Raw genomic sequence first — 21,952 nt, 5'->3', positions numbered from 1 at the left:
CAAATGAGATGATGGTAAAGCTCTTACTAGGAATTCATTACTAACTTTTGTCCCTGGTGAGTTCTCTCATCTTTCTTAGTGTTTCTGAGGGACCTGTGGGAGGGTGGGAAGTGGAAATGGAATGTATACTTGCCATGACATTGCCTCTCTGACTAGTGTTTGCTGTTCTCTTGCACCCTATATCCCCCTCCAGCTCAGTTGCCTCCAGTACTACACGGGCCCCAACAACATGACTGCAGGGATGGAAGCGGAGCAGTACGGCTGCATGGCAAACCCCAAGTATTACAACTATGTCGCTGTGCTGTCTCTCATCGCCACCATCATGCTGGTGCAGGTCAGCCACATGGTGAAGCTGACACTCATGCTGCTTGTCACAGGCGCGGTGGCCGTCATCAACCTCTATGCCTGGTGCCCCATCTTCGATGAATACGACCAAAGACGTTTTCAGGAGCATGAGTAAGATGAAGCCTGATAGAAAGCTGCCTCATCTCCTTTCCCCACCATCTGGTCCCCATTTCAAGGCCATAGGTCTGCCCTGAAGTGGCTTTCTGCCTCTAGGGCTCAGTGAAGGCTTGTATGGGAATCAGGGTTCATGGCTTGTCACTCCAGGTAGCTTTGACCTTGTGTTAGGTCACTTCCATTCTTAATGAGTGGAAGATCTGGGCTTCCTCAAGGTCTAGCTGGGCATCAGCCTCATGAACCCTGATGGGCCTGAGTGTGCTATCATCTCTCCCATAGTATTCCCGTCATCACCTTAGAGAAGATGCAAGTATTTTCCACCCTTGGGTTCAATGGGACTGACAGGTAAGTGTTACTACTTCCTCTTTCTTGTCAGTATTTGCACTCTGTTTCTTTTGTTGTTGTTGTTGTTGTTGTTGTTACATGCCGTCGAGTCGGCCCCGACTCATAGCGACCCCTCCTTGTGTTTCCAAGGCAGTATCACTACGGAAGTAGGATTGCCCAACCTTCCTTCCGAGGAGTGGCTGGTGGGTTTGAACCGCCAGCCGTCTGGTTAGCAGGCAAGTGTCTTAGCCACTATGCTACCAGAGCTCCCTGTTTCTTTTAGAGACAGGGAATACAGAATGACAAGCCCCATGATCTCACACTTTCAGAGGCACATAATCTGGGGTTGTGTGCAAGTTAGAGCAATGAAAAGGTGTTTCTAGAGTTGGCTGGGGAGAGGGTAGAATGCTGTTAGTTAGGACCTGGACATCCTGGCTGATTCTGAGTCAAAGGGAGTGATGCTGGGAGAGCAGCAGCAGTGCCATTTGCTGGGCTGGATGCAGATGAAGAGATGGAGCAGCCAAGTGGATAAGGGCCATGCTTTACTGCTTGGAAGGACAGGGAGCTAGCAGGAAAATGTAAAGGCAAGAACACAACATTCAGAGTTTGAAGACTTAGGTTATTATCCTGCCCTACTCAGAAGTCTCTGTGGAACCACAGTTTTCCTGAGTCTTGGTTTCATCTGTCAAGGACAGTATTAGACTAGTTCTTAAAGATCCCGTCTAGGTCTAAGGTTTTAGAATTTTATGATTCATTGATTTCACTAGACATTCAAGTAAATTTTGAGAAGACAGATCTGCTAATAGAAGACTGACAGAAAACTTGAATATGCTTTTCATAAAAGAAAAAGTCTAAATGACCAGCAATCCATGAAAAGGCATTCACGCTTATTAGTAATCAAGGAAGTGCAAGTTAAAACCACAGTGAGACACTATTACACATCTACCAGTTTGGCAGAAATTAAAAAGTCAGTCTAATAATATCAAATACAGTGGTAACTCATACATTCCTGGTGGGAGTATTAATTGGTATGGCCACTTTAGATAACAATTTGGAGTTATTAAGTAAAGCTGAAAAATAGATCTGTAACCTAGCAATTCTACTCCTAGATATGAACATATGAACATTAGAGAAATTAGTATGCATATCTGTGTTTCATGATATATATTCAAGAATGCTCATAGGGACATCATTTATAGTACATACACACACACACACACACACCTGTACCCAACATGAAGACAACCCAAACAGCATCAAAATGGACAGAAAAATCATGGAATACTATACAGTAATGAAAATTAATGTACTACAGTTCCACACACAAAAATATGCACGAGTTATAGAGGCACAGTAAAATGTTGCCTTCGTCCCATCACTGTGATGCAGTCTCTCCCTTCTCCTAACTCCTGCTTGGCTGCAGATACTCTGTGATCAGCCCAGAGATGCAATATTCATTAAACATCTGGGGAGCAGCACTGATGTGGACATCAAGTGTAGCCAAGAGGGCCCCAGAGTCAGTTGGCTGTTAGCTAAGAGCTCAACAATTCAAGAAAGTATTATTGCCCAGTGGGAGTCTGGACTTGAAGTGAAGGGGTTTGAAGAGCTGGAGAAAGTTTCTGGGGCCTAAGGTGACAGGAAACAGCATAACCCAAGCCCCACTCCACACCGGGCCTCATTTGGCTTCCCTGGTAGAGCCTGCCAGTCAGAGTGAATAAAGCTCCCTTCCAGGAGGGCAGCCTAGTCCTCTTTCAGTTGAATGACTCTCTGCTGCACAGGTTGCCCCTGATGCCTTCTAAGTACTCGATGACAGTGATGATGGTCGTCATGATGCTGAGCTTTTACTACTTCTCCCGCCATGTGAGTGCCTGCATGCCCTCCCTCTTCTCTTTTCTCACACTGATCAGAACCTCCTGGACTAAGACCCAAGCTCCTTAGGGGATGCTGGTTCCCTTACAAACATGGCATGGGATCCTGGTCAAGCTACAGCCTTCTCAGTATTCTGGCTTCCTTCTCAGTAATGCCAGGAAAACTGTCTTTACCTCCCTCTTCCTTTTCACTTCCCCAGGGATGCTGAAGGGAGCTTGTGGGAGTGTGGTTAAGAGGCGAGGTGGAAGGAAAGAGGGTGGGTGCTGGCACAAAAGCCTGGATAAAGTCTATTCTCCAGGCTGGGACTCAGAGCTTGTACTTCCCCTGGCTCACACACTGATCACACAGCCAGAAGAGAAAGGGAAAAAGGTTGAGAAAGATTTTGTTTGGTTAAAAGGAAAAGAGAGAAGTAACCATACACCGGACTTACTGCTTCACATTAGCTCAAGTGCCACCCAGTGGTTTTCCAGGGAAGTTCAACCTTCCTGGCCACTTCAGGACCAAATGGAGCTTGGTGGAAATGGTGACTTCACCTTGGGGTCTCAGCAGTAGCTCAAAGTAGGTCCTGGGAGGCCCAGCATGTACAGAAGGCCTCTCGGGTCTCTGCCATAACCACAGAGGTTGGGATTCCAGATCCTCACTGCAGCTGTAGGAAGGCTTTCTTGACTGAGTGAATCCTTTCTCGGCCTTACTTCTCTTGCCAATTAGCCATCTTTTCTCTAGTTTTTCTAAGAACCCCTCCATCTACAGCCCTGTTTTTCATCTTCCATCCAGTGGCCACCCTAAAGCACACACCTTGCTTGTGTCTGTGTCTGCAGGTGGAAAAACTGGCACGGACCCTGTTCTTATGGAAGATTGAGGTCCATGACCAGAAGGAACGTGTTTATGAGATGCGACGCTGGAACGAGGCCTTGGTCACCAACATGCTGCCTGAACACGTGGCCCGCCATTTCCTGGGTTCCAAGAAGAGAGATGAGGTGAGGCATGGACCCTCATGCTGTGGTCTGGAGCCATGAGGCTGTCTATCTGCGTCTGCTCTTTCCACCACGGGCCTCTCTGGGCCAGGCCCTCTCAGGACATGTAGTCAGGGTAAAGCTGGATCTAATCAGTGACCACAAGATGAGCAAGAAAGAATTGCACAGGCCTGTTCATTTTTTTTTTTTTTTCTTTCTCATTTTTATTATGGTGAAACATATACAAGACATTCACCAACGTAACAACTTCCACAATTACAGCTCAGGGACATTGATGACATTTTTCATGTTGTGCCACCATTATTGCTATCCTTTCCAAAATATTCCACCACCATCAGCATAAACTCAATGTCCCCCAAACAAAAGCTTCCCCTTTTCCCCTCCTTGCTACCCTGGATAACCACTAATAATCTTTCGTATACCTATACATATATATATATATGGGAGCTCTGGTAGCATAGTGCCTAAGGTACTTGACTGCTAACCAGATGGCTGGCGGTTCAAACCCACGAGCCACTCCTTGGAAGGAAGGTTGGGCAATCTACTTACGTAGTGATACTGCCTCGGCAACCAAGGAGGGGGTTGCTATGAGTTGAGTCCGACTCGATGGCACATAATAACAACAACAACTATATATATATATACCCCCTGCTCAAAAGGCAAGGAAGCCACATCTTCTGACCTCCTCCAACCCCACAAGAGGAAAACAGAATCACCATCAGTAGCCCAAGGCCTATTCCTGTGAGGCCAGACATGCTGCCTCCCTCCAGCCCTTTCACCAGCACTGACAACCAACTGTTCCTCCTGCAGCACTCACCACCTTTCCGCTGGGTTCAATAATTCGCTGCAGTGGCCGTACAGAAAACTCACGGATTATGGGGTTTATTAGGGAAGTACCAGGTTACAATTCAAGTTCAGGAAAAACGCTGAGTCTCACTCAGCCTGCCATCTCTCAGCCAACAGTCTCCCACTATCTCTCTCAGCAATGTGTGTCTCTTGCATCTCTTTCCTAACAGCGCGTGTCTCTAAGGAGCGCGTGTCTCTCAGAAGTACATGTCTCTCAGCAGCACATCCTTCTCAGACAGCAGTCAGAGAGAGATTTCTGCCTCTAGGAGGCCTCCTTTTGAGCCCAGCAGAGCGGCCAAACCAACCAATCATAACATCAGAATTCTAAGCACCTGAGAGAGAGTGCAAACCTCCTAGGACATTGCTTTGTGCCACTCCCAACAGAAATACCCCTGGTGGACAACTTTAATGATCAGGAGCCACTCAGTTGCTTAGGGCAAATTCTACCATGGAGTTCACAAAGACTTATGGCTAGAAAAGCCATACCAGGTAATTTACTACACCACACCCCTGTAACCAACAAAGAAAGTTCCCTTCCATGGATAAACCTTTCCTTGACTTTTTACAATAGTGGACTAATATTTGTCCTTCTGTGATTGACTTATTTCACTCAGCATATAATGCCCTCCAAGTTCATCCACATTATGTGGTGTTTTGCAGATTCTACATTATTCTTTAGGGTCACATGGTATTGTATGTATTTACCAGTTTGGTTATCCATTCATCTGTTGATGAGATAGGCACTTAGGTTGTTTGCATCTCTTTGCTATTGTGAATCGTGCTATGATGAACATGGGTGTGTGTATATCTATTCATGTCCTGACTCTCACTTCTTTTGGATATATACCTAGTAATGCGATTGCTGGATCAAACAGTATTTCTATTTCCAACTTCTTAAGGAATTACCATACTGAATTCCACAGTGGTTGTATCATTTTATGGTTTCACCAGCAGTGTATGAGTCCCAATTTCTCCATATCCTTGCTAACATTTATTTTCTGTTTTCTTGAACTTTGCTATCAGTGCTGAGGTCAGATGGTATCTCATTTTGATTTGCATCTCTCTAATGGCACAAGCTTGTCCTTACAGACATCATGTTTATATGGTCCATATCTCTGTGAGGCTGCACTGCAGAAGATAAGGCCTTGGCTACATCCCACCTTTCTGTCAACTGCCATTTTCCCAAAACAGAATTACTCTTATGCCTCATTTCCCAGCTTCACTGTACCTTCTTCCTTATAGCTAGGGCTGTTAAAGAGACTACAGAAGCTTTTTTTTTTTTTAACTATTCAAAGTTGTGATTAGCTGTTTCTCATTATTTTAAGTTAGGGTAGTCTGGGAGATGCATGTGTCCCAGGAGCTGAGTTCACATATCACGTGTTCTGAGGAAGAAAGTTTCATTTCTCATGGACATTATCCAACCAACGAACCAATGGTTGAGCACTCTGACTCTGCCTCTTTTTAGGAGCTGTACAGCCAGTCTTATGATGAGATTGGAGTCATGTTTGCCTCCCTGCCCAACTTTGCTGACTTCTACACAGAGGAGAGCATCAATAACGGTGGCATTGAATGTCTGCGCTTCCTCAATGAGATCATCTCAGACTTCGACTCTGTGAGCACCCATCCCTCCCTCTCCCCTGCCATAAACTAGCTCACTCCAGACTGCACATCCCAGGAGGGGCTGCGGGAGTCAAAGGGAAGTTAGAGCTACTCTAGACTGGCTACATTTTTCCAGATAAGTCCCTCCTGGTAATGTATGGACTTCAAAGTCTTCTAGAAATGCTGGGATCTGAGGGTGAGGTGGGCCCAGGGGATCACCTACAAGTTCACAGGGTAAGGACTGGCCAACACAAAATCCTTCTGACTCCTCCTACCCTCAAATTCAGATTTAGTAAACATTTATTGGGTAACTTGTATACCAGGGAAAGTGCTTTCACATACATGCTCAACCACACTAAATTGACAGTTTATCTCAATGTTAAGGTTGTGGGAACTGAGTCTCAGAGAATTAAATTTTCCCAGTATCACAAGGCAGATAAGTGGCAGAATAAATAAACCTTTACTAGGAAAGCATCTCTCGGATGTTTTGTGGGGTGCATGTAAACAGGCAAATGTCATGTAGTTGGGGCATGCATCTTAACTATGTTGACAACTCTCTTCCATAACCCTGGACTCAGCTCCTGGACAATCCCAAATTCCGGATCATCACCAAGATCAAAACCATTGGCAGTACCTACATGGCAGCTTCAGGAGTCACCCCAGATGTCAACACCAACGGTGTGAATAGTTCCAACAAGGTAACTAAAAACACTCCAGTGGCTCGAGAGAAGAGATAGGGCTGTCCCAAACCAGAGATGGGCAGCCTATATCCAGCAGATGGGAAATGAGATGTTAAGTAAGTAGCTAACATTAAGTACTGTTGTGCACAGTGGCCATAGACACACCAGCACTATGCAATGCAAATCTAAAATAGCATTTACTGAGGACAGTTTTATGAGTAGAACCCACACAGTCCCACCATTATTCCAGTGTCAGCCAGAGGTATAAGATGGTTTGTGAGCAATGCAGTCATCGTTGCAAGAGGACTCCACACCCTTCATGCTATGCATGTTCACAGGAACTGGGAACTGTCATGCAATTTTGTAATGATGACAGCTTCCAGTGCTTTTGTTAGAAAAGGGGAGCCTTCAGAATCACTGGCTGAAAGTAACCTATTCCTTTTGTTAAGCTAGCTCAAATCTGTTGAGCCAAATGTCTATAGCTGTGAAGAGGCAAAATGAGCTGTGGGGCCTCCATGGCTTCCTATGTTCCAAGTAAAACGTATTCTTCAAACATCATTCTCTTGTTTTACCTTTACAACTGTCCTATGACTACCTTCTCTATGTTACGTGTAAGGTGAAAGAAACATGTCTTGGGCAGACCATCACCCTCAAGTTGCTTATAATCTTGTTGAAGAAATCAAGACCAGGACAGTTATACAAAATTTAAAGGCAAGGTGGTGCTAAGATATGACTTGTGATCAGATATATGACAGATGGGAAGCAGCTGAGCTGGGTAGGATTTTTATTCCCTATGAGCACTGTCCAGTCTTTGTCCTAGAACTACTAGTGGCACCTGGGGGAACTTACTTACAACAGTGACAAGTCAGAGTAAGTGGATGAGGTTGCTGTCCCCTTTGTGGACATAAGTGGAGAATGAGTCTTTACCAACCAGGTGTAGAAACTCACCTCCCAGTGGGAAGAGGGGTGCAGGCTGGGTGGTCATGGGCCTAGACTAATACTTTCATCGCTACTCTGGGCACAGGAGGAGAAGTCGGAGAAGGAACGCTGGCAGCACCTGGCTGATCTGGCTGACTTTGCACTGGCCATGAAGGACACGCTTACAAACATCAACAACCAGTCCTTCAACAACTTCATGCTGCGCATAGGTAAAGCTCTACACTCACCTGCCCCTTGGCACATTCCTTTCTGAGGCAGGAAGGTCTACCAAAACCAAACCAAACTGTCATTGAGTTGATTTCAACTCATAGCGACCCCTCCTTGGGTTTCCAAGGCAGTATCACTACAGAAGTAGATTCCCCCATCTTCTGAGAAGTGTGAACCGCCAGCCTTCTGGTTAGCAGTCACATGCCTTAGGCACTACGTCACCAGAGCTCCTATGAAGACAGGATAGACTATTTCTGCTCTCTAGTAGGTTATAGGAGCTCTGGTAGCATAGTGGTTAATTAAGGCACTTGACTGCTAACCAGAAGGCTGGTGGTTCAAACCCACCAGCCACTCCTCAGAAGGAAGATGAGGCAATCTACTTCCATAGTGATACTGCCTCGGAAACCCAAGGAGAGGTCACTATGAGTCGGGTCAGACTCGACGGCACATAACAACAACAGTAGGTTATGCCTAAGGCATGTGACTGCTAACCAGAAGGCTGATGGTTCACACCCACCAGCCACTCCTTGGAAGGAAGATCAGGCAATCTACTTCCACAGTGATACCACGTCGGAAACCCAAGGAGGGGTTGCTATGAGTCGGATCCCACTTGACGAGAGTGTGTTGGGTTTGTTTGTGTTAGTAGCTTATAGTTTCGAAACAAGCTGAATGTGGAATATGGCATGCTGCATAATCAGGAGCTTGTAGGGATCAGGTGATGAGTGCTATAGAAGGAGTTGGTGACTTTTGAGGCAGTGGCGATGGCAGGGTCTGAATTTTCTGCCTCTACTCCAGGCATGAACAAAGGAGGGGTACTGGCTGGGGTCATTGGAGCCCGTAAACCACACTATGACATCTGGGGCAATACAGTCAACGTAGCCAGCAGAATGGAGTCCACGGGGGTCATGGGCAACATTCAGGTATGTCCATCAGCAGAGCCGAGCCAAGTACCCAGATTCAAGGATGGGAATAAAACTGGGCTGGTGCTTGTTTGCCACTGGAGCTGCCTCCTTCTTACGGGTCCAGAAAATGGTCGGCAGTGCTGAGATTAAGGGCAAGAGCGGAAAGATATGCCTCTACATAAGCTAGCCTTGGTAAAGACACAAAATACTTCAAGCCTGTTTGCAAAATTTAAAGTTTTGAGTAAGAATATCCTGCTTCTTGGGATGAACTTCCTGACATCCTGTGGCTCCAGCAGGTCCCTCTGAAGTAATCCTGCACCTGTACCAGTTGGAACTGGTAGAAGTGCTCCATAAATGGGCAGGGGACACAAGGGAGTAAAAGTTCCAAACAGGAGTGCTACCAGAGAAGCAACCTTTGGGTGTCCTCTGAGGAGACAGAGGGACTATCTGGAGAGTAGAGGGTTCCAGTTAACTTGCTCTGTGATCCAATCTTCACCATCTGCTGGAGTAGCAGGTGCTTAGCCTTGAGAGATTTAGATAAGGGCACTAAGATTCAGTGTAGATTGGGGTCTGTGGATCACGTACGTTTTAGTACCACCTGAGTCAGTTCTCAGCCCCAACCAAGGCCCTATATTCATCCTGAGTCTTAGCTCACTCTAACCCCACACTCACTTTGTTCTCCCTTTAGGTGGTGGAAGAAACACAAGCTATCCTTCGAGAATATGGCTTCCGCTTCGTGAGGCGAGGTCCTATCTTTGTGAAGGGAAAAGGGGAGCTGCTGACCTATTTCCTAAAGGGACGTGACAAGCCAGCTGCCTTCCCTAATGGTTCCTTTGTCACATTGCCCCACCAGGTGGTAGACAACTCCTGAGTGGCTCCAAACCCACAACAGTCCAAACGGGGAGGGAAGATTTATTTTCTGGAATCAGAAAAGTCTTGGGAAAGGTCAAATGACCAAGTTCCAACATTCCGAAATTGTTAAGTACACACTTACATAGACTTTAGGTTTAAAAATCTCAAGCCTTCATTTGTTTGTGGACACATGAGCTCCAAGGGTGGCCATACTATTCCAAGTGTGCCTGCAGCTTCTCCCAGAGAGTAGGTGTAGTACAGTCCTCCCAGAGCCCGTTCCAACCAGCACCTTTCCCCCAGAGAGGCCACGGCCACTGTGAGCAGGCAAGCGGCAGAGTTGGAATGAAGCTGCCTTTGCCGCTGGGCTGGGAGCACAGGTAGAGAAGCTCTGGTGACGAGGGCCAAGGGGTAGCACAGTTGTGGCTGGCAAGTGTTCTGCTCCCGACTGTAACTCAAAAACAATGCTTTCATTCTGAGAAGAGCTCAAGCTGGAGACCTGTCTCCACACGGTCTGAATTAGGCTAAATGGCCCTAGTCCTGATGTTCCTGATAATCTTGAAAGGTTCTTCTGGAACCCCTGTCACCTTAGTTATGAGAACAGAAAGTGCAATATTTCCTTTACCGGGAGGGATTTATTTCTGAAAGAAAAAGATATATACAGATCTTCTACATTTATATTTTTACCTTTCTGTTAAAAAACACTTTCCAATATTGCCTTGCCTTTTGAGCTCTTGCTACAGTCGCCTTTGCTACTGCTTTAAAGAGAATTTACAGGTATTGATTAAAAAAACAAAAAGACTGTTTTATTAAATGCTTTATTCAACTTGAATGGGGTCATTGTGAAAATTGTGTGAATACCTCTCATCTGAGAAGTCCTAAGTCACGCCACCGGTCCACACCTCATGCCTGGACGGCAAGAGCTTGATCTAGGACATCTCTCTTATTCTTAAGCTGCTGCTTTTAACAATGATCCAATTTGGCTTTACCATCCCCCTGGGCTCTTCCTAATGTTAGCTAGAGCTCCTTCCTGTGAAGTTTACATGTTATACTTCATGTCCCACAGGTAACCATTTTAGAGTGAGGCCTGAATGCAGCTCTAAACCTGGGGCGATAATGTAATGATAGCTCCTGTTCCGAATGGACAACAGGGATAAGACCTGAAATGGCCAGCCAGAAACAGGTTTTCATGACTGTGAACTGGCCTTGCACTTACGCACAAAGCTAGGAATAAAAACACCAGCTGATCCAAGGCCCCCGGTTATGGGGGAAATGGTACACTATATGGCCAAGGAGAAGGGAAGAAAATTGCACAGCCATGGCCCAGAATTTGCATGAGAGGGAAGAGAAGGAGGAAGGAGAAGGGTCTGCTTCCCTTTGAAACAATGAGTTTATGGGCAGATTTCTAAGCTAGCTTACCACAGCTGACTTAATACGTTCAGCTCTCTACTAAAATGTTTTGGGAAACAAAATGATATAGAACGTTGGTTGTTTTATGCACAATATTTCTCCATCATATTCTTTATAAAGCTACAGCCTAAAATACATTGCTCCAAACCAAGGATTAAACCCACTTTCCTTATCTACAGAATTCACCTCATACCATGAACCTGGAGTAATCTAAGAACTTCCTTTTCAGAAGTGTCACAAAAGCAGGTTCCATGAAAGCAAGAAATACTGTTTAGTTGAAGGATATGCCTTCCCTCTTGCATAAAATGCCCTCTACAGCCCCACAAACAATTTAGATTTTCAGCAAAAATGTATAATCAATTAACACCTCAAAACAATGGGTGGTTTTGAGTATTTTTAAGTGATCAGACAGTTAGCAAATTATCAAAAACCCAATGTCCACAGACTCACACCTAGCCTTTATCATCCTGATAAAGACAAAGGTGTCTGTTTTCATTGCCAAGGACAGTCCCCAACAAGTCTGAGCTGTTCAAGAGTTTCCAGTTCCTGGACCCTTGCATGGAACTGTGTATAGTACTATTGTACTCATTTCTGATATGTTTGTTCTCAATGAAAATTACATTTCAGGAGAGTAGGCTCATATCCAATTTTTCTCCTCTTGAAAACGAAGTGAACACTTTATGTAGTGATGTTGTACGAAACATATTTTCATGGTAGACTCGCTGTTCCTCCCATGAAGTAGCTAATGCATCCATTCCTAAAGAAGAAAAGTTTCAATCATATCCAGTGTAACTGGGGAATAAGAACCTGGATCACTAAGACAGGGGACTTAAAAAAGACAGGGAAATCAAAAACTTACAGTGTGCAACTTGTGGCAGCTTCAAGATTTCTTCCTCCCAAAAACATTTTGTACAATTTTTCATTATTGCCATGTCACAGCACTGTGCTACATTTAACCAAAACAGGTTCACAACAAATGTCTCCTAGCCAGCTCTGAAGCTCTAGGGAGCTAAGTGTACACTAACTTCTCCCACATCGCTGGCTCCACTCATCATAAATCACCCTGTGACTGGGCCTTATTACTTAGTTGTCTTTCTTCAAGAGGGGTCTCCAATGAAGAGTAAATCTTAAGCTGAAAGAACCCTGCCAGAGTTGAGTGAGACAAAGGAATGGGGAAAACTAGGACAGTTATGTTTACTATTTACAAATAAGAGGAAAAAATGGTAGAAACAAAGAAAAAACGCTCTATCTTAGTGAGTACAGTAACAGTAATCAGGAAATACCTCAAAGAAGTTCATCTGATGGACTCTACCTATTTCATCCCGTTTCAATCACCCTGAATGAACTAATGGACACTTTAACTTCTTCATGAGGCATCCTTCCTCTTACCTTGACAGGTAACAGTGACATCAGTTGGTAGAGTTATTGTGAGGTCTTTATACAACAGTCTAGCACAAAATGGGAAAGACTGGCCGCCTGGCTCCACTTTGTAAGTAAATGACAGCAGGTTGCACAGCGCATTTCTCTGCAAGGGCCCAGCCAGAAAGGCTGCAAAGTCACTCTAATGGAGGAGAGGGGTTCAAAACAAACACAGACAACATGAGCATTACAGTTCCCAAGGCAATGGTTGTGACACTTCAAAACATGTCTACTCAAAATAGAGTAGATAACACATCTACCCATTAATTAAATCCCACAGCATAAATGAGGGACAGAGAAAGGCCTGAAAAAGGGACTAATGACAGATTTACAATATAACAACTAAGAATGAGTGGCAGCCTACAAAGGGCTTCACAACGCCACTACTATGTAAATGGGCAGGGAGAGGGAGGAGGCCATTTCTGTGAAGAATTTCATGAACATCACACATAGGACTAAGATCCTTCATGTGTGCATTCACATGTCAAGTTAAGTTTAATCTGACTAAAAATGGGGAGCTTCAAAATAATTCCAAATGCATGGGTTGAGGAAATGCTAAGCTAATGAGTCACGTATTCCTACTGTCATTAATTTCCTGTCTACTTTTTTCACACCAACTGTGACTCCAGTTTGGCAACCCTAAGAAGGTGAACCAGAGTTTAGAAGACTAATAGTATTTCTCTGTGGTATTTAAAAAACCGTGATCTCTTTCTACTTTGCATCTATTCCCAAGGTCCAATAAGGCACTTGGCACATAGTAGATATTCAATAAATCCTTGGTGAATCAAAAGTACAGCACAATATTGGGCCACAGTAAGATGGACTGATAGAATGGGAGAAAAACATGGAGCCTCAAATTCCTAAAATATGTTAAGAAAACCTAGACCTACCGGACTGGTTGAGAACGGGTCTCCCCAAGACTACTGCCCTGAGATACTCTTCAAACCTTGAATCAAAATTAACTTGAGGCCACTTTGTACCTAAACAGCAAATTGGCTCAAAAATAATGACTATCACCAGCAAGTACTGTGCTCCTTTAAAAACTGGTAGCATAGTGCCTAAGGCACTTGACTGCTAACCAGAAGGCTGGCGGTTCAAACCCACCAGCCACTCCTCGGAAGGAAGGTTGGGCAATCCTACTTCTGTAGTGATAACTGCCTCGGAACCCAAGGAGGGGTCGCTAAGAGTCGGGGCCGACTCGATGGCAAATAACAACAACATATGAGACCAAATAATCAACAGTTACTTCAAAACAAAAGATGAAAATGTAAGGGACCAAGCAAACTAGATGAATGGAAACTGAACAACCAGAACAGAAATGAGATTTCATGCACTGTGAAGAAAGTAACCAATGTCACTGAATAGCTTGTGTACAAACTATTGAAAAGGAACCTAAACTGCTGTGTAAACCATCGAGACAAAAGTGTTGTAAATGTACTCCAATACTGCATGAGAAGAAAGGGTAAGGCCACAAGATAAGGACCACTATTCGGTAGTAGATAATTTCTTAACCAGTACCCATGCTTCAACATCAATTCCAGAGTTTCAAAAGGGTAAGAAAAGAGGGTGGAAAGAAATAAGAATTAGGAGAATAATGGTCAAACCTCTGGCTCAGAGTTCTGAAATACAAAAGTTGTCCCTTGTTTCCTTTTAAGCATATCCTGGGCCCATAAGATGATCTATGTAAAATTCCCGACAGATACCTGAAGTCGATCCGCCTGGTACTTTCTCCCAGTGTAAGCATTTAAGTACTCGCAGAGACTGAACAGGAAGCACTGAATATCAGTCTGTAAGTATTTTGCAGCTATCTCTTCTAGAGGAATGAAGACTGGAACTGAATGGTGATGTATCCGAAGTGGTTTCTGTATGACAAGGTCCACAAAATAGGAATCCAGTAAGTTGCCCTCAAAAGAAGTGTGAATGCCGACACAGACTCCTTGGCTGGTCAGTTTACCACTGAGCCCTGGGACAAACAAGATGATTCCTCTCAACAGATGACAGACAATGGCCATATTTTACTCATCCCTGCATCCCCAACAGCTCCCACAGTGCCCAGTATATGCACCACATGCTCATGTCTGCTGAATCAAAGAATATCATATGCTCACTCTTCCCGTTGACTCTGGTCCATTGTATGAGCTTAAGTTGTCAAAACCACAGAACAGTAGAAAAGAGAAACATAGTGACCCCCAAATACCAAATTATTGATATTTGAAGTTTTAAATTTACCTATTGCTTTTTTTCTTTTTCTCCAAGTGTCAAATAATCTATGATTACCCTCTGTTCTTCCCACAGTCCTCTTTGTGACAAAGATAGGAGAATAAAATCTGATCTTAATTGTAAAACAGAGACTAAGGGGTTTAAATTGTTTAATGGCATAAAGCCAGCCAGCAGTAGAAGAAGTTCTAGTATAGGCGCTGGCGCAGGATGAATGGCTTAAATCAATGGTTTAAGTCAGCCACCAACCAATCTTCTGCTATGCAGAGGTCAATTCTGAATGTAAAAATATGCCTACAAATAGCACACCAACTTTGTGAATGTGTGCTGGGGGGGAAAAGGGACAAAATAATGCTCACGAAATGAGTCCAAGATAAATAGTACATCCAGCAGATTGATGAGAGAGATACTCAGTTTGCATTCGATCAGGAAAAATAAATACCTGTAAACCGATATGCCTGGAGAATGGCTTTCACACTTTCCTGTTTTGCCTCTAAATCTTTCTGCTCACTTGTCTCCAATGTTTGGTCAGGTACTGCACTGGCAGCAGATGCTTCAACCTGCAAGACAGGCAGCAAATCACACTGGGGACAAGGGAAGATAACACAAAGTCCCTGCCTTCACCTAACTGCAGAAAAGCTAAATACTATTATGTAATTGCATCACGAAATGGTCCAAGTGGCCAGCCTGATAATGTTATGAATTCACAGCAGAGAAAGAACTGTGTGAGTCCCAGTGCAAAGAATCAAGTAGAAACTGTGCTTGCCTGAAGAACCATTAAGATTTTGGTGGGGATGCAAAGGAGGAAGAAAGGGGTGTGAGTAAAGTCTAGGGTGTACACAGTTAAGCCAAACAGATGGTTTGGGAAGAGGCAAGGCTGGAACAGTTGGTTTGGGTCAGACAATGCAAGGTATGAGGTGCCAGGATGGGAAATAGTGACTTTAAGACTTAAAACTTCCAACTATGACACAGATGACAGCATCAGACTAACCCCCCACCCCACCTCACCCCTGAGAACACCTATACCAGATGGCTAAAATACAAAAACAAATACACAAGCAATCAATCAAATAGAAAATGGTTAGACGGTATCAGAGAGAACCAAACATCAGGATGGAAGATTTAAGATAAATGCTCTGAAGTTAGTTGGACTCTCCTACCAGCTTTCCTCCTCAGGGTATTTGCTGAATTGCTTATAAGGCAGATGGCCTAATAGAAAGCTGCAAGCTAGCCTTTGCAGTAGTCTCAGTGTATCAGGGAGACAAAAACTGGAGACCAAGGTTACCAAAGCAGCTTTTCTTTGGGCCATTATTCCATAGAAAAGGGTTCCTAGCTTTCCACATGCTGTTTGCCCTCCCAGCACTGGCCAATTTTAAACTGCCTATGTGTGACTGGGTATTGAGAAACCAAGCAAAAAGAGGAGAGTCAAGATAAAAAGCTAAACAGAGATGTTAGCAATCTCACCATCCTGGGAAAGAAAAATGAAGTTCAGGGCCTGCAAAGGAAGAATGGTCTGATAATATTCGTACAACCATTCTCCCCCAGACTTTCAAGTAAGTCCTGACTAGCAGGCTATTGCAGTAAGCCTGAGCAATAATCAATAAATACTGACTACAGATGTGGATAACACTTGAGCTATGACAGTGATGTAGGGGAAGAAGCAAAAAGGCAGTCTAAAGGAGAAACTGCCAGGTCTTGCTGACAGGACCTAGGCCAGAAAGAAGGCTGAAAAGAGGGAAGGGTTTTCACCCTTGGAGGTTTCAAGTCTGGGTGATAGAAAAGATGGCATTCATGACAAAAGGACCAATGATTCATGTCAGGCTGAGATTGAGGTAACAAGCTTAGATGTCCAAATGGGCAGGTTAAGATACTATTATGAAGAACTCACCTATAAAAAACAAAACAAAACAAAAAAAACACCTCACCTAGCCCATCAATAATGCCTGACAATTGTCAGCTAATAATAGTATTCACTATACTCACTATACAGCGTTGATCATTTGAAGGATCAAGGACGGCAATCCATCCAGTAAGGTCAGAGGCAAAGATGGCACCTTGAGGACTAAGGTGTGCCTAACCCAAGCCAAGGTCTTTTCAATCACCTAATGTACATGCCAAAGCTGGACAATGAATAAGGAAGACTGAAGAAGAATCGATACCTCTGCATTATGATGTTGGCTAAGAATAAATATACTATGGACTGCCAGAAGAACAATTAAATCTTTAGAAGAAAAACAAATACTTTAGAAGAAGTACAGCACATGTTCCTTAGAAGTATTTCATATTAGTACTTTGGTCATGTTGTCAGAAGAGACCAATCCCTGCTGAAGTACATCATGCTTGTTAAAGTAGAGAGTCAATGAAAAGGGGGAAGACCCTCAACAAGACAGACTGACACAGTGGCTGCAACAACGGGCTCAAGCATAGCAAGGATTGTGAGGATGCTGCCGGACCGAGTAGTGTTTCATTCTGCTGTGCACAGGGTTGCTATGAGTCAGAACCAAAGCGACAGCACCTGATACTACCACCAAAGATCAGAGGCAAAACATCTCACATGTTCTTCACATCCTAGGGAAGGCTGGTAACATCCCTTTTTACTCACCCTGGCTTGCCGTTGCTTCACTTCAGCCCTCAGCTTATCGCGTAGAAGTCTCAGTTTATGAATCCTGGTCTCAAGAGTATGTTCCTCTGCCTGTGCTCTCTGTAGCCCTTCAAATTGTTTATGAGATCTGTTCCTTCCAGTCTCTAGTCTTTCCAAGTAAGCTAAAACACCACCTAAGGAAAGTACAAAGGGAATTTCACAAGAAGGCAAGGATTTCAAGGACAGAGGGTGACCATTTTCAGAACTTGTGGCCAGCTAAATTGTTAAGACATTCACCACAACTTATATCCAAGGACAGCATGGGAGACTCTGAATTGTCTACCACATACTGATTACACAGTAGTATTTTATCTAGGTCTACGGTTGACCACACAACTAGCGTGGAAAAGGATGATTCAATGGTTTTATCAGAGATAGATGAAATCTCTCTTAAAAAAAAAAAAAAAAAAAAAACCTCTGTATTTTTAACTATCAGACTTTATTTAACTGAGTTTCTTATATAGATTCAGCATCTATTTTGTAGGGTTCACAGGGACTTACACATATGAAAAACTTAATTTACTTTCCTTGCTTCAGAAAGAGTCAAATAACTTGTCTCATTCACCTATCCAGTTAAGATTAGAAACAAGAACTTCCTCATGGCTGGTTTCAAATCCAGAAAAAAATAGTGTGAGGTCAAGTAGAAACAGACACACATCAGATGCAGAATTGTTTTATTTATTTTTAGCATTACTTACTAACTCCTATTCCCTCTTGTTTTCTCAGGAGCCTTAAGACCATCAGTTACTCCTTTTCTCTTCTTTATATTCAGGCATTTCCTCTCAACTGTATCTTTACAAACCTTCTCAAGTCTCAGCCATCTTCAAATACATACACAGACCCTTTATTTATTTATTTATTTTATAATTTATAAGTGATTTTATTCTCATTATCTTAACTTAAAAGGTATCTGATAATTTGATGTTTGTAAACAGCAATTCAATGTGTACATCTCTCTCTCTCTCTCTCTCTCTCTATCTCTGGTGGCGTAGTACCTAAGGCATTTGACTGCTAACCAGAAGGTTGGAGGTTCAAACCCACCAACCATTCCTTGGAAGGAAGAGTGGGCAATCTAGTTCCATAGAGATACTGCCTCGGAAACCCAAGGAGGGATCGCTATGAGTCGAATCGACTCAATGGCAGTAAGTTTGGTTTGTGTGTGTGTGTATTTTTTTTTTAATTGTAATTTGGGTGAAAGTTTACAGAGCAAATTCATTTTCTATATAGCAGTTCATACACATTTTGTTTCATGACACTGACTGCAATTCCCTACAGTCTAACAGCTCTCTTCCGACTTCCCCCCTATGCATAGTTACCTCTTCCCTGTGTCCTTTCTTCCCTATGCATTCCTGCCCTCTGAGCTATTTTCCTGTATCAATACTGGCCTTCTGTTTTCCCATGCTTGATTGTTCTAAGGAGTGTGCCTACCTGATGTAAATATTCACCCCATATGCCTATTTGGCTAGAAGCCGTGGGAGTGAGTTCAGTTCCAGACCTGAAGGGTAACTAGGGGCCATGGTCTCGGGGGTCTCACCAGGCTCTGTCAACTAGTAAACCTGGTCTTTTTTTTTTTTTTTGAGTTTTGTTCCACATTGTCCTCCCACTCTATCCAGGAACAGACCCATTCGTGCCCACACATCTCCCTCTTGTTATCATCACCTTTTTTCCTCTTTCCTTTGTGAACCAATGTAACCTGTACTTTCTCCACTTCCTTACCTCTTACTCAACCCACTTTAAGCTGACTTCTGCTCCCATAAAATTACTATAGTCAACAATGACTTCCATGTTACTAATTCCAGTTGTTGTTGTTGTTAAGTGCAGTCGAGTCATTTCCGACCCATAGCGACCCTATGCACAGCAAAACGAAACACTGCCCGATCCTGTGCCAGCCCCACAATCCCTGCTATACTGGAGCCCATCATCGCAGCCACCATATCAATCCATCTCCTTAAAGGCCTCCCCCTCTTTCGTCGATCCTCCACCCTACCAAGCATGACATCCTTCTCCAGGGAATGGTCCCTTCTTACAACATGACCAAAATAGGTGAGACGAAGTCTGGCCATTCTTGCTTCCAAGGAGCATTCTGGCTGCACTTCCTCCAGGACAGATCTGTTAGTTCTTTTAGCAGTCCATGGTACTTTCAGCATTCTTCGCCAGCACCACAACTCAAAAGCATCAACTCTTCTTCAGTCTTCCCTATTCATTGTCCAGCTCTCACATGCATACCAGGCGATTGGAAATATCATGGCTTGTGTCAGGCGCACCTTAGTCCTCAAGGAGATATCCTTGCTCCTCAGCACTTGAAACAGTTCCTTCACAGTTGACTTTCCCAATGCTACACATCATCTAATGTCCTGACTGCTGCTTCTGTTGGCAACGATTGTAGAACCAAGCAACGTGAATTCCTTGACAACCTCAATCTTCTCTCCATTTATTGTGATGCTGCTCATTGGTCCAGTTGTGAGGATTTTTGTTTTCTTTATGTTGAGATGTAATCCATACTGCAGACTGTATTCTTCAACCTTCATCAGTAGGTGCCTTAAGTCATCCTCACTTTCAGCAAGCAAAGTTGTATCGTCTGCATATCTCAGGTTGTTAATGATTCTTCTTCCAATCCTGATACCACGTTTTTCTTCATATAGTCCAGCTTCTCGGATTATTTGCTCAGCATATAGATTGAATAAGTGTGGAGAAAGAATACAACCCTGACGCACTCCCTTCTTGATTTTAAACCATGTAGTGTCCCCTTGTTCTGTTCGAACGACAGCCACCTGGTCAAGGTACAGATTCCTCATGAGTACAATCAAGTGCTCGGGAATTCCCATTCTTCTCAATGTCATCCATAATTTGTCATGATCCACACAATCAAATGCCTTTGCATAGTCAATAAAACACAAGTATACATCTTTCTGGTATTCCCTGCCTTGAGCCAAGATCCATCTGACAACAGCTATGATATCCCTTGTTCCACGTCCTCTTCTGAATCCGGCTTGAACCTCTGGAAGTTCTCTATCAATATACTGCTGCAAACGTTTCTGAATTATCTTCAGTAAGATCTTACTTGCATGTGATATTAATGATATTGTTCTATAATTTCTACATTCTGTGGGATCACCTTTCTTTGGAATGGGCACAAATAATGGATCTCTTCCAGTCAGTTGGCCAGGTAGCTGTCCTCCAAATCTCTTGGCATAACTGAGTGAGTGCCTCCAATGGGGCATCTGTTTGTTGAAATATCTCAATCAGTATGCCATCAATTCCCGGAGCCTTGTTCTTCGCCAGTTCTTTCATTGCAGCTTTGACTTCTTCCTTCATTACCATTGGTTCTAGATCATATGCCACTTCCTGAAATGGATGAAGGTCAATCAGTTCTTTTTGGTACAGTGACTCTGTGTATTCCTGCCATCTTCTCTTGATGTTTCCTGCATCATTCACTATTTTGCCCTTAGAATCTCTAAATATTGCAACTCGAGGCTTCAATTTTTTCTTCAGTTCTTTCAGTTTGAGAAATGCTGAGTGTGTTCTTCCTTTTTGGTTTTCAGACTCCAGGTCTTTGCACATTTCATTATAGTAATTGGCTTCCAGTGGACATGTTCTAAACTCCATCATATCTAACCACCCAGTAACATGATTCTACTGCTCCCTACCTTTTAAAACAGTCTCTTCCCTTAATCATATCATACTAGTCTCCTGGTGTTCCTCATTCAACAAATACTTATTAAGCATCTATTCTGCACCAAGCACTTTTCTAGGCACTGGGGACATGGTGATGAACAAGAGACAAATGGCTGCTTTTGTGAAGCTTACATTTTCTCTCTCTGACCTGTTTCAGGCTTAACCTTCTTCCATTTGGCCTCAAAAAGCGCAAATCTAAGGCCTCTTTTCTCCTAAGAAATCTTAGCAATACCTACACATTCACTATCTGTATGTGGATATATCACAAATACATATCTTTAGCTTAGATTTCTTTCCTGAGCTTTAGACTAGGTATCTACTTGCTTTCTCAATGTCTCTACTTAGAAGTCTTAGAGGAACCTGACACTCATCATGTCCAAGACTGAATTCATCATCAATCTCTTTCAAATCCTTCAGTGATTGGGACCATTATCCATCTAGTTGTACAAGCCAGATATTTATTATCATCCTTGATGCTTTCTTCTCACTCCTACCCCCAATCCATCACCAAATCTTAGTATCACTAAAATATGCCCATTTCTCTCCATCTGCACTGCTAGATGTACCTTAAGCCACCATTACCTCTTGTCCTGCTGTAACAGCTTCCTAACTGGTCTCTACACTAGACATATTTCAAAATCTAAATCTAATCATATTACCCATTACCCAGCAGGTTTAAACCCTGCAATGGCTTCCTGCTGCCTACAAGGCCGACTGGCCTCTGCCCACCACTTCTAGCCTCACCTGTATCACATTGCTCTTTCTCTCTGCACTTCTATACAGCATCCTTTCAGGCTTTCAAACCTGCTGGGTTGTTTTACACATGTGATTTACTCCACCTAGAATGCTCTTCCTAAGGCCCTTACCTTTATCTAAATTTACTTTTAGCTCATTCTTAGTACTCACTGCAAATGACATTTCCTCAGGGAAAATTTTCTTCAT

The 21,952-nt window shown here is 43.5% G+C and overlaps 2 protein-coding genes across 2 annotated transcripts in view; one reads left to right on the top strand and one right to left on the bottom strand.

Moving 5' to 3' along the window:
* The window catches only part of ADCY3 (adenylate cyclase 3), a 152,252-nt gene extending 142,582 nt beyond the window's left edge, over nt 1-9,670 (top strand). Inside the window, exons 13-21 of the mRNA XM_007939278.1 lie at nt 194-456; nt 739-804; nt 2,562-2,643; nt 3,471-3,629; nt 5,938-6,084; nt 6,650-6,769; nt 7,776-7,899; nt 8,693-8,817; nt 9,488-9,670. Of these exons, the coding sequence (XP_007937469.1) occupies nt 194-456; nt 739-804; nt 2,562-2,643; nt 3,471-3,629; nt 5,938-6,084; nt 6,650-6,769; nt 7,776-7,899; nt 8,693-8,817; nt 9,488-9,670 (1,269 nt within the window). The remainder of the gene's footprint in view (nt 1-193; nt 457-738; nt 805-2,561; nt 2,644-3,470; nt 3,630-5,937; nt 6,085-6,649; nt 6,770-7,775; nt 7,900-8,692; nt 8,818-9,487) is intronic.
* A 2,011-nt stretch (nt 9,671-11,681) lies between these two features.
* On the bottom strand, nt 11,682-21,952 carry CENPO (centromere protein O). Its single transcript, XM_007939298.1, has 6 exons — nt 21,893-21,952; nt 17,297-17,551; nt 15,137-15,254; nt 14,181-14,440; nt 12,448-12,619; nt 11,682-11,815 (listed from the first exon to the last, which is right to left on the bottom strand). Exons 1-6 carry the CDS (start codon nt 21,950-21,952, stop codon nt 11,682-11,684), a joined length of 999 nt encoding a protein of 332 aa, XP_007937489.1.

The sequence above is a fragment of the Orycteropus afer genome, unplaced genomic scaffold (assembly GCF_000298275.1).
Source record: "Orycteropus afer afer isolate SDZICR_OR568_19922 unplaced genomic scaffold, OryAfe1.0 scaffold00058, whole genome shotgun sequence".
NCBI classification, from domain to species: Eukaryota; Metazoa; Chordata; class Mammalia; order Tubulidentata; family Orycteropodidae; genus Orycteropus; species Orycteropus afer.
This window is presented reverse-complemented; position numbering and strand designations above follow the sequence as displayed.